This window comes from Aulonocara stuartgranti (assembly GCF_965226115.1).
Source record: "Aulonocara stuartgranti genome assembly, chromosome: 23".
NCBI lineage: Eukaryota > Metazoa > Chordata > Actinopteri > Cichliformes > Cichlidae > Aulonocara > Aulonocara stuartgranti.
Genome location: NC_138958.1, coordinates 7,757,773 through 7,770,856, shown reverse-complemented (window position 1 = coordinate 7,770,856; position 13,084 = coordinate 7,757,773). Strand labels below are relative to the sequence as shown.

The 13,084-nt window shown below is 41.5% G+C and overlaps 1 protein-coding gene across 2 annotated transcripts in view; it reads right to left on the bottom strand.

Annotated features, from left to right (window-relative positions):
• Nucleotides 1-1,543: 1,543 nt before the first annotated feature.
• Nucleotides 1,544-13,084, bottom strand: part of plpp3 (phospholipid phosphatase 3) — a 28,724-nt gene continuing 17,183 nt past the window's right edge. For both annotated transcript variants that reach the window (XM_082524600.1, XM_082524601.1), the window contains exons 5-7: nucleotides 12,935-12,992; nucleotides 9,237-9,413; nucleotides 1,544-3,630 (exon numbers count right to left, since the gene is read on the bottom strand). In XM_082524600.1, coding sequence (XP_082380726.1) covers nucleotides 3,502-3,630; nucleotides 9,237-9,413; nucleotides 12,935-12,992 — 364 coding nt within the window. In that variant the 3' untranslated portion in view covers nucleotides 1,544-3,501. The remainder of the gene's footprint in view (nucleotides 3,631-9,236; nucleotides 9,414-12,934; nucleotides 12,993-13,084) is intronic.

Below are 13,084 nucleotides of genomic sequence, written 5' to 3'. Positions count from 1 at the left end.
AGAGAGAGGTACAGATCTGTGTAATGCCTTGGCCTCCCTGTGACAGCCCTCTGCCAGTTCTGCAGTTCTGCTCTGCTGCTGCCAAACACGACCACAACATGGGCCTCTTCGCCTCAGCAGCAGGCGCTCTACTATTACAGCCATGCATGGCTGACCCCAGGTCTACCAGCTGTTCACCAGCAGTATCCATTTGGTGCTATATTCTTTACAACCGACCTCAGACCAGCTGTAAGACAATACTTTACAAGACACTGAGGGGGGGAAATGCATGCCACAATAATGATGACATCAGTCAAGTGATGGCTCTGAATAATTGCTTTTCAACACTTTGGTCTCATTTAAGCACCAGTTATGCACTTTCTTTCTTTCTTGTTTTGTTTGTTGGCCATGTTGTGCATGAAGAAATCTGTAGCCTTTGCATTAAACACATATTTCTTCTGTCAAAAGCACACAGTGTTCTGCTCTACTCTTTTCTCTTTTTGCTTTGGAATAAACACAGACACGCACACGCACTTGATGACGCCAGCCTCTGAGGTCATGAACTCACAAGCACTTCTTCGGCCTTTTCTCAGCGTGCATTTTTATGTTGTGCCTGCATTCATGCAGAGTTATTGGCAAAAGAAAGTGGGCCAATGGAAGATACTGAGTATAACCTTAAAGGTGAGTCACTGTCTTACTGTGCACCAGCATTGATGAGCAATACCTAAATTGGTGGTGAAATACTATTTGCAGTAAATAAAAGTGACATTATGAAGTCACAGAGAGTTGGGGGATGGCTGCAATCACAGCATTGTGAGGCAATTCAAGCAATTAAATATCAGATTTTCCAATTATAGGGACAGATGGGTATCAGCTTATGTGTGCTGGCATTGAGATCAGCTATAATTCATGTAGCAGGACTGCAGTTTAAGGCAATTCATATCAAAATCAATAAACTAATTCTTGGTTAAACTACTCATTATCAGTGTCATTCACTATTATTATATATTACATGAATTGCTCCTGACTTGTACTTATATAGCACCTTTATACTGTAACCAAGCAGCCACTACTACAAGCCTCATACTCCCATAGATGTCTTGGAAGTAATTTGGGGTTCAGCATCTTGTACACTTAAGTACATGGAGTGGAGGGCCAGGGATCGAACCACCAATCTTCTGATTAGTAGATAATCTGTTCTACCCCCTGAGACGAGTCTTCCTCTAAATGTGTTTTCACTGACAAATTAACACTTCAACAGCTTCTTTTCTCATGGCTGGCCTCTCTGAAATGCACATGGTGACCCAAATCTTTACATAATTTTAGTTTATAGTCTAGTGAATGTCCAGTTCTGGGATACATCAGGAAATAATGGAACAGCTGACTCACATAGTTGCCTATGATGGATGCAGGAGAAATTGGCAGGTGTAAGAACTTGAGGATGGCCAGATGACTCAGTCTGGGCAGATCCTAAATGGCAAGCCTTGTGAACTGCCAATTTCAAATTAAAAAAAAAAAAAACATCAAATCCATCTGTCAGGGAAAACATACCAAACTCCAAAAGTGTGTTCATATGAGCTGTTTTTTTTATTGAAAAGCACATGTAATAAAGCAAAGTACATATAGCAGAAAAAACACCATTACTGCTATTTATTTTGTACAAAAGAGGACAAGACAATACAAAAATACTATGAATTTTAATACAAGTAGGGGGTGTATTTTTTAGCATATTACAAATGTAACTATTACAATCTACAATAGTTTATTTATCTAAATACAAAAATCTGTCAATCGATGCTTTTAAGCAGCATTTTGTAAAGAACACAGGTCTGTATAGTGGATATATCTAAACATGTTAAGAAACAATATCTTACAGGGTTAATTTTAGTGATCTATACATTATTTATATATTTATAAAAAAGAGAGAGTAAAATGATAGGACGGACTATACAATGAGAAAGATGTGCAACATGGCGGAGTGTGTTGTTGGAGGATATCTGAGTTGGCTGTAAATAAAAAGGACTTCTGTATGCTGTACTGTACAACTGTTAGTGATTACACAGGACAGGCTATAAACATACAAGGTTAAAGATGCTTCTTAGCAGAGAATAAAAATATTAGATCCACAGTTTTTATAACTCACCTGCTCTCAGACATACAGTGGAACACATTCACGCTTGTCATTTGACACAGTTTATCAAGAGGGGGCTCCTTTTCACAGGGCACATTCAAACGAACACACGCAATCACACTGACAACAAGCACAAGCATACCAAGATAAGAATGCACACGCACATGCAAACACTCGCACACACACTTTGAGAGACAGACATCCACTGCCAATGAGTGATTGAGTGGGTGAGAGCCCCTCCCTGCCAGCGGAAAGAGCCCAAATCATCCCAAAATAATGTGCCAGCTTTGCTGTAAATCACCCTCTGTGCATGGTAACAGACCACACCCTTTCATTCCACCCACCTATCACCTTCTGGTTTAGGAAGCTACAGAGAATAGCCCCATCACCAAGAAGTGGTGGCACAGCCACGCCTTTTGTACAGGCAGGCGGGTGCTGTGAGGTCTGCCCCCATCCTTCCATAGAATTTAACCCCCTTTACTTCATCTAACTCTCAAAAATGCAACATCCCGGGCTTGGGCCACTCTGAAATCCACTAAAAAAAGCTTGATGTGCTGATCTGGAGACAGAGGTCAATGAGGTCAGAGGGCCTGACTTTCCAGGGCCTAAGATTTGAAATAAAAGGACTCCTCTGTAGCCTGTTATAAAGGCCTACTAAGATCAGTGTGTGATCCATACAGTGGACTGTAGATACAGAGTTTCTATTATGAAAACTATGTTTCCCCCACATATGAAGTCTAGTATGAAACTACCAACCTGGGTTTGTTTTGCTTCTCGGAGTCAATATTTCTGTCTCATTATGTCAGCATGATCAAGATCTTTTCAGACAGACATCTCAGGCAGCAAGTGGTGATAATGGACAATGGAGTTAAAACAGTGCTATAAGTTATATTTTTCTATATTGTTATCATTTCTACGCTGCTAATTATTGCAGTAATTTCCTTCCCTTAGGTAAGGAAGTTGTTTTCCTTTGCTGTTCCAAGGCCACAGAGAGTTTGGGGAGGAAGCTTCACTGGAAATCCCTCTCTCCCTAGGCAGGGGGTTTGCCTTTTTTTCCACCCTTAGCTCTGTCTATCAAGTTATCATCTTCTTAATTAATTTTGTCTTTCAGCTTCCAATTCTTTTTTTTTTTTTGTGCTCAAAAGGATGGGCTCAAATGCTGATTAGTAGTTATAGTAAATAATAAGTCTGGATAGTGAGAGTGGACTCTGAAGTGCAAATCTCAAATCTGATACCCTAGTCCACAAAGTGCCTCCAGCTGGGGCACTGCAAAAGGGCGGAGGATGCCATTCAACAAGCAGCAATTGTCTCTTGTCGCTACATTCTACTGTCCGATGGGAGGTGAGCAGTGCTGCGATTGGCTCCTCAGTCACAAGACGATGTGGGCTCCCTCACACCATGTTGTGGTGGTTGTTTCTCTCAATGATGTCAGATGAAGGGAGCAGCTCCTTCTTAATCGGGGAGGGCGGGGGTGTGGCCGGCTTCACCCTTGGCTTGAACAGGTCTGACACATAGAACACCTGGTGGACACAAAGTGAGATAAGATGTGAAAAGAGAACTAAACAAAGATTGGATTGTGTGCAAAAAAAAGTTTCGCAGTGCTGGTTTAATGCAAATGGCACACAGTGAAGGACAGCCAAGTTACTGTTTTAATTTACATATACCGTGTTTAACTTATCTCATTTGATTTGACTATGCTTTAGTCAGTCTTACAGAGGCATTTCAAGGATGTCTGATTCCAAGATATGTGTGAAGTATTACATTTTATTGTACAGCAGAGAAGTCAGCCCTCTATTGGTCGGATTAAGTTGTAGAATAGTTTCTAAAAGTGTAGATTCTGGTACAGGACCTGAGCTTGAAATATGGGAATGAATAAACGGTCTGGCTTGTAGATATCTGAAAAAGTGTGATGCTGGTAGACTGTATTTATTACAAAGCTGTTCAAATTATTCTAGTTTGGCTGACTATTCCACTTTTGTGACACTCCATAAATATATTATCCTGATAGAAGGTTTAAAGACATGGACACAAACAGGCTAAGAGGGGAAAAGTCATGGAGATGTGGAGATGGGCGACTTTAAAGTGGCAGTTGGAGGGGTGAAATTAAGGAAAAGGCTGTTAAAATTCACGCGAGCAGCTCATTCCTACATCTACTCTGATCACATGCTGACCGGAAGCTGGATATAAATATAAATGTTTATTCTGGTCATAAACAATTGCTTCAGTGGGGACTGGTTACTTCTAGTTCTAGTTCTGTGACAAGTGGCATCATCCCAAGTAGAAAAATAAAGCATATCAATCCCCGCACACATCATCATGCTACTGTCAAACAACCAGCCACAGGGTAAAAGACAGATTTTTACCAAAAAAAGTACCTGTAGCTTTTCAAAACTTTACAAGGAAAAATTGCTTTTATAACCCACTAGCTTAAAAATTTTAAGTGCTAAAGTTGTGTACCACTAGTGCTGAGACATTTGAGTGACAGGTAGGGTGCTATCCAGGTCCCTAGCTGTCTTTAAGCTTTATCACAGCTAATTCAAGCCTCCAAACTGAACCTCTTGACTGTGTTTGTTATTCTGGTGCTTTCTATTTTCATTTGAGTTCAAGGCTCCAGTTTTGGAGACTGAAATTCTAGTATTTAGTTTGCATGTAACTTAGCATGAATTAGCAGGTATCTATGTCTGTGCAGTGCACGCATACAGTCTATGTATGCACCTTAGAACTACATCCTTTCATTCTTGAAATCAAGTCTTCAAAAGAGGTGTTCTCGAACCAGTGACTACATACAATCTATGCTCGATACAAGAATATTAACATGCACATGTATTTTCTTATGGGCGGGATGTTCTTGAGAAATGTTAAAGTGAATTTTGCATTATATCTTGATGTCCCAATGAGAAGTCAGGGGTATCTGCAGAATGCAATGTGGGCATCGGCTAGAAGATGATCTGCTCCTAAACCCAGGTTTTTTCTTTTTTGTTGGATGAGGAATGCCCTTTGTGGTTAAAAAGCATCTGTAATCTTGATACTTTTTAGTGACAAGGAACTCCCTTCTGCATTTCCTCCACCATGTTCAGTCCCAGACTGGCAACACTGAGTAATCTGACTGAAGGAAGTGATCTTAGTATTGCTCACTCTAATATAGGAGGGATTTAGGAGGGCAGGGATAGCTCAGTAGGTAGAGTGGTTGCCCCATGATCGGAAGGTCGGGGGTTCGATTCCCCTTAACAGCTACCCTGAGGTACCCCTGAGCAAGGTACCGTCCCTACACACTGCTCCCCGGGCGCCCAATGGCTGCCCACTGCTTCACTGAGTGAATGGGTTAAATGCAGAGAGCAATTTCCCCACGGGGCTCAATAAAGTACAATAATGTACACACTTTCTAAAAAAAAAAACAAAAAAACAAAAAACTAATTTGGTGGTGAATAAAGGAAAGGAGAAAAAAAATAAGAAAAAAAGCTTTTCATAAGATCACAATGACATCATATGCCAAACAGGAAAATGGGGCAAGAGTGGACAGGAAGTGGGCCCATGGAAACTCTAGCCCACTGTATCAGTGGATTACCGTTTCCACTTACACGGAGCAGAGGTCAGTCATGAGCAAAACTGGCTTCAGCTGTGGACTAACACACACAAATACATGAAAGCACACACACATAATTGGCAGGTACAGCAGCTTTTCCTTCCATGATGCCAGTCCGGGCCGAGTGAATGGCCTGTGCGATGGAGTCCAGGGGGGAGAAGCTCCCATCAACACTAAACTATGTAAAAGGGAACCTTTACTGGGAACCAGCAGTACAAGGAAATAAAATGAATATTTCCCTCAGGGATTTTACATGGATTGGAAATGATGCTGTCATATGGAAATTGTCTCAAGGGACAAACAGTAGCCAGTTTAGTGTTCATCTGGGTTTTCTGCCCAAAATACTTGACATGCAGTCACTGATCTATTTATAAAACAAAAAGTGTCCCATTCTCCGCTATTTAAGCTTGATATTTCCAGACTATAAGGACACTTAGCGACATTTGATAGAAGGGCGATATGTAGAATGACACCTTCATAACAGATGGGTGCTTTCATGGACTTTAAATGGCCCTTGGTGTATACAACAGTTGGTTTGGGCACTGTGTCTTAAATGCCATATTATAAATGCTATGACTCATAGAGTGTTAATGGATATGCGGCCATACAGCTGAGGTGACTCAGAGATATGGGAAACTTTCCATACTTATCATGGGGATTTCTCATGGCCAGCTACATCAGGCCCTGTTGCTACATGATTCAAGACCAATCACACTTGACCTTGACCTACCCTGTTGGAAGGCTTATCATGACCACACCACTTCCTTTGCATAATATACACTAATGCACCTAAAGCATCTAGCCCCATTGTGCTGTATAGTGCATACACAGCAGTTTGGTGTTTTTTCGTGACAACTGCATAAAAAAAAACTTTTGTACTTTTAATCGCATATCTTTACACACAGTTAAAAGCAGAGTCACACAGGAAGTTAGCTAAGTCAGTGTCTTCTATTACTTAGAAGAACCTGACATATATAAAATGTTTTTTATTAGTTTGCATGCACATGAAATCAACTTTAATTATATTATAACCACACATTTTCCATTTACACCAGAAGAGTTCGGAGGAGCAGCTACAGCTATTATACAACTGCATAATTCTAAGAATGTTATCAGTCAATGGCATCGTCTCACACTTCAAGCACGTATCTTACTGTAAATGTCCCTGAACAGATAAAAATTACAGTGTAGGCTATCTGGTGGCACAAATAGAATTCCAAATTTACATTTAGGTTATATCTGTTTACTTCCTGTTTCTATATGAGTTCATCGGGACCACACAAAGACTGCTTCGCTCTCTGAGCGCCTTGGTTTGTTTTTTCGGGGGGAGTTTTATGCCTGACCTGACGCCTTTTCGCAAATGACAACGAACTTAGAAAAACAAATAAACGCTGCCCCCTTCTTCCTTCCTCATCACAGCTGGTTCTTGTTGGATTCAGTCGCCTTGACCTTTATTACAACTCATATTGAAAACTGGGTCACTGTGTCTTATAGTAAGTACCAGGTGAGACAGTAATACTTCCTGTTGTGGTATTTTTAAAAACTATGGGTGTATTTAACTCAGAGACTTTATCTGTGTGCACAGACAACAGGGTTTAAAGCAGCACTTTACTTACAGTAAAGCACAAAGTAAAGTCTACAAAGCCACAGTATAACACATCACTACATCTGAATGTGTCCATAAACATTTGAATTGTTCATTTACCGGCAATCAGTGGGGGTGCACAGCGATGAAAGAATTAACTGTAGCCCATAACAATAACGTCCCGGCACAACACACATCTTTGCAGTGAGTCAGCTAAATTTATTTGGAAAGGAAGATGCTGTTTCACAGTATAACAGTATAACAGACTAGCAAGAAAATCCACTAATTCGTCTCATTTTTTCTTCACTTCATCAAGTCAGACCTTTGCGTATCATGAAGTGACTGGAAAATCACATTTTCATGTTGAAAGGTTCAGACTGGATTAATGGACTGCATACCATGAAACTCCTAAATTCTTTTACCTTCTTCATCATGATTATTCTTCATTTTACATTTACAAAAAATGATTAAACTTGTGTAGTTTCTAACTTAGAATCTAAAGATCTTAAAACTTTCTGCTGGCATCTGAAAGCCACACAGGCTTTACATCTTCTCTGTCCTGCCTCCACTCATCTCCTATCAGGCGCTTTCTGCTCCACTGCTTACTGAGAGGCAGAAAGCGCTGAAGTAAAGTACTCACAGATGTGTGTTTCTACTAAAACCTGGCAAATCAGAAGAGGCGTCACGGATTGTAAAAGTAACCTCACTGCCTTAATCGGCAGGGGTTTGACTGTGTGCGCATGTGTGTGTGTGTGTGTACATTATATGTGTTGTAAGTATATGGACATGAATAATGTGTCTGTACGTCTGGATTAAGCTGTCTCTCTTCATGCAAAAGCAGAAAGTTTGTGGGATAGTTGAGTTGGATTAAACCCATGCTCATCCCAAGCCAAGATGTCAGACAAGGCTCTTCTCTAGTCACTTTCCTCCCTTCACTCCTCCCCCAAATTTGCCAATTCAGAGTTCAATGCGTATATTTCTAAAAAACATAATTTCTTTACTTGTCAAGGCTGATGTCGTCAGAAGGCTGCTCCCAGCTGGAGGAGAACTGGTTTCGCCAGGCCATTACAGTTATTGTTTTACTTGCTGGTTTCTGCTCATGAATTCTAATCCAGGTATTGAAGGACTGTGTGTTATTCTCTGTGTGTGTTTGTGTGAGTGTCTTTGTACATTTTAGCTCTGCCAAGGTCTGCTAGGCGCCACTACTGAGGTCTTGCTCAATCTTATGAACCTAACTTTCCACTTTGATGATTTGGATCCTGTCGAAAGGTAAGTGTGTGCGTGCGCGTGTGTGTTCACGTCTGTATTTTTGCCACAGGCAACAGAGTTTAGCTGAGTCCTGCTGTGCTGATAGAACCAGAGCCACCAAATAAAAAACCCAAATAATTAACAGCCTCATTCCTGTTTCAAAGGCTAATCCTCTCTCCCCTCCCCTCTCTCTCTTTTTCTTTTTACACGCCCCCCCCCCCCCCCCTTTTTTTTTCTTCTTGACCCAAATTCCATTTTCCTTGGCTCCATCTAGCTTAGTGTAATGACGAGGGTTATGAAAATCATCTGGCAACTCCTGTGACAATATGTCACTAAAGTAGCAAGAATGGCTGTAGAGTATGGAATCCCACCAAGAGGCAAAGATTCACTCCAACACACACACTCACGAACACACTTCTTAACTAGGGCTTGGCTCCAAGCAATGTGTTATTCATTAAAGGGAATCAGATTGTCCTCACTTCATTGCCTGCTCCGTTTCTCCTTTTACCAAAAGCAGAGAGAAGAAAAAGTGGAATAAGGAAGATAAGTTGAGGCAAACTTTATTTGAAGACTGCTTTGGTTGTAGGATCCACAATGATCAGTTATAGAAAAGGTGTAAATGTCAGACACTCTCCCTGTTTCTAATTATGTAGCATTTCTCGTATGTCTCAAATCGTTTGAATGTATTGTGTGGTGTTGTGTGAACTCACTATGCAGTAGGCCACCAGGGCTCCCTGCACAAATCCTGCCAGGACATCGGTCGGGTGGTGCTTGTGGTCGGACACGCGTGATAGGCCAGTGTAGAAAGCCATCATCAGCAAAGTGAACTGGAGCAATGGGCGGAGGAGACGAGCGCCACGCCATGTAAACCTGGACTGTATGTAGAACTGGAAGCAAGGAGGAGAGAAGAGAAGAACCAAATTTAATATGCAAAACTGTGCACATGCTCTGACATAAATTCCCTTCGACAAACAGAAAATGTTCTGTGTATTTGGTGTAAAACATATAACCTAAATTATCAGAAGGCAGTAATAAACCCTCACACACACCTGACTAGTTTTCATAAAAGACACTAAACGCTGCCTTTATAACCCTGCACCTGTGGTGTCTGTGTGTGTATATTATTACTGTCTGAGAGGTCTAGACTGACTCAAAGTGGGCAGGCGCTTGCCAGATCCGTAGAGAAATACATACTGTCTTCTGAAACACACACACTTGACTGCATGAGACCCGGACATGACTGATTCATGGTTCAAGATCCCAGCTGTAAAAACAATACAACCACAGTATGCCACTGAACACACACACACACAAATACACACACACACACACACACACACACACACACACACACACACACACACACACACACACACACACACGCATATATATATACATACCATGCCATGCATGCTTCAACACTTGGGATGAACTCTTTACCCTCTTATAGTGCAAACAGAAGACAAAACGGATGTACCCCCTTACACTCCGCCTGCAGCCCATTTTCTGGGTCATGATGAAGACAGGGGAGAACCAAAACAGGAAAAACTAAATCCAAGGCCACTTTCAGTCACTTACACAAGAGCAAAGTCATACACGCTCTTGCTCTTTTTTTATCCACTTAACATGCACAGCGGTGAGGTCAGCCCAGGTTCCTCAGACATCCTGTGTTTCTCCACCACTCATACCCCTGACTTCCTGTCTCTCACAACCAGAGACAGAGGGCCTGGGAGGGCGAGCCTCAGCCAAGGTCTACCCAGCCTAGACCTCCATACTTGTGTCCTATAATCAGTCAGTCTAACAATTCCTGCAGACAGTGCCGGCCTGCAACCCCCAACCACTAGCCCTGGTAGGTGTGGACATAAAGCTCTCTCACATTTCCTCTACGACACCCTATCATTGTTCTTATCCTTACGATAGCTGAGGAAACGATCCCTCCCATCCCTTCTGTTCTTGTTCTCCTCCTCGCTGGCAGGGATGTTTAGACTTCAGGCTTCCTATACAATGGTTGTCAGGTAGTGAGTTAGAACTACTGATAAGAGCTTTTGACTGACGTAATGCACCTATGAATGAAACCTAGCTAAAAAAAAAAAAACAACTTTGCACAGCCTGTGAACCTTTTCAGTTTAACAAAGTTTTAATGAAGGATGTGGGAACAATAATGAAAACTTGAACTTAGTCAAAACATGAGATATTACAACCTACCAGTCAGTGTGCCCATATCTAATTCGAACACACTGAGGTAACCCAAATAAGCCAGTCCAAGCCTGGTTCAACACACTAAGTCACACAAAGCATGTGAAAGCATTCATGATCATCTAAAATAAAGTTCAGTGTCTCGTCTTTAAATCCAACATGACCTCTGCCTTTTTAACCGAGTCTTGTTCCCAGAATTTGTCTTGACTAGTTAGATATGAGGAAAATACCAACAAAACACAACAAAAGGAATAAATTCCCATGACAGATGGAGCCAAAAGCGACACAAAGTCTGGTGGTTTCTAAAGGAATCCAGTAAGATCTTCTCGCCTTGTCCCTCTTGCACCAATTCAGAGTGAATGTTAAATTAAAAAAAACATGAACAAACACAACAAAGTGAGAAAGAATTAGAAAGCAAGGTCTCGCTTTACATGCGTGCCCCATTCTCCTCTTTTCTTTTGGTTCACACCATGTTGTGGCACATTAACACAGCTGTGGTTAGAGCCATTTTTAACTTGAATACAAATATTGTCTTTTATTTAACCACCAACATGCATTCTGGCCCAGAAACAGTGAGATATCGTATAGTCACAACTAACTCACGCAAACACTTCGTTTTCTCATTCTGAGAATACGCAGATGTTGAGTGTGCATTAGCCAAAACAAAAGATAGTTCAGTGGCACACACAAATGCACGCATATGCTTGTTTTCTGTGGCTGTGGTGTTGCTGAACAGCATGCCATGTGGTCTGCGCCAGTTATGGGTGTGCTGTCTCTGAAGCCTATGATGCTGTTAAGGCACAGCTCAAACCACATCAGTCAGAGATGCAGCACTGAGGCATGCTTGTCAGGAAATTAAGTGCTTCAACTTCACTAAATGCCAATTAGCAGATGAATTGAGGTTGTGAGAAAGAGGACGAGGTGGCAGCCCCAATGTGGAAATGACACTTTCAAAGTGGAAAGCGATGAGTGAGCGAAAGCACCAAAGAAAAGAAATATGTATGCCACTAGAGGCTTTGATGAGGAAAAAGGCAGCCTTGATAACCTATTTTCACTAGAACGGTTGTGCAAAAAGCAACATTTGCATATGAAGCTGTTCCATCTTCTATTTATATTCTATTTATTTAATTGTTTTAAGTATTGAGTATTAATCCCTGACATTAATTCTTATTAGCTACCACGTGTCCTCAACTGTCAAACTTCTATATTCTTCATATTCCTTTGGTTTTAATTTAGAGTTTGGCTCTTAGTGACGTCTACAAGAATGCATATTTAGGCAGACTTCAAGAGGGGACTTCTTTGAGTGGAAAAGCAGCAGTTTCCTTTTACCACTGCGTGGGCCTACTTTGTGGTCTTTGTTTCAGGACGGTTTTGTATTCAAAAACATCAACTACAAGCTGTTCTGCCTCTTTTCAACTCCATTCATATTTGGACTGATGCTGGCAGTCCTGAGTTTACCACAGCTGGAACATTGGTCTTTGACTAGTGTGTCACTGTGTGGTCTGGATGCAGCACATCTCCATTCCCTTGCTACTTTCCCCCTGCGTTTTATGCAGTTCTTTTCCTTCGTCTGACCAGAGTGCAGCTGTAGGTTCACCCAGAGGCTGGGAAATACCCACAGCAACCTCTCACTGCACTGCACTGCAATCCACTATAATACATGGGATATTCAAGTGTCTTCACTCTGAGAACCAAGACCACCTGGTAACCAGGCCAGCCAAATCCAAAACACTGACTCTATTCTTAAATCCCTGTAGCATACAAGGGACATTAAAATTTGTGGTCTGTAAACAAAGGAAGAAAGGGAGATGATTGGGATGTGTGTTCGTGTGTGTGTGTAGCTTGAAATGCCTCTGGGGTGCTAAACCCTACCAGACACCCACAACAGGTGGACTGAGAGAAAGATGTGGAAAGGGATGAGTGAGAACAGGAAGTATGCATGCAACTGTTTTGAAGAAAACAGGTGGAGTGCATCCATCCTTCTCCCCAAGGAATTAAAAAAAGAGTATAAAAATGAGTGAGGAGATGAAGAAGAGGAGGTGGAGCAGTGGATAAGAACAATGTTTTTCTCTTTCTTCAAGCAGTAAATCCCCTAATCAGAGCCCAGCCTTGTTTCCATAACTCCATCTATGTGCAAATCATTGTTTCTCTGATTGTCAGCATATGTGTGCCTGCATGAATGTTAGAATATCAGAGCTTGATGGTTACTTACACACAGGTAGAGCATGGTGAATAACGAAAACGAGGCATGTCCTGAGAAGAAGGATTTCCTGTGGAGAGAAACCGTAACTTTTAAACTCTGAAGGAGTACATTAATAAACATATTATATTCTGTTCATACTGTGTGTGCATCGTTGTTTAC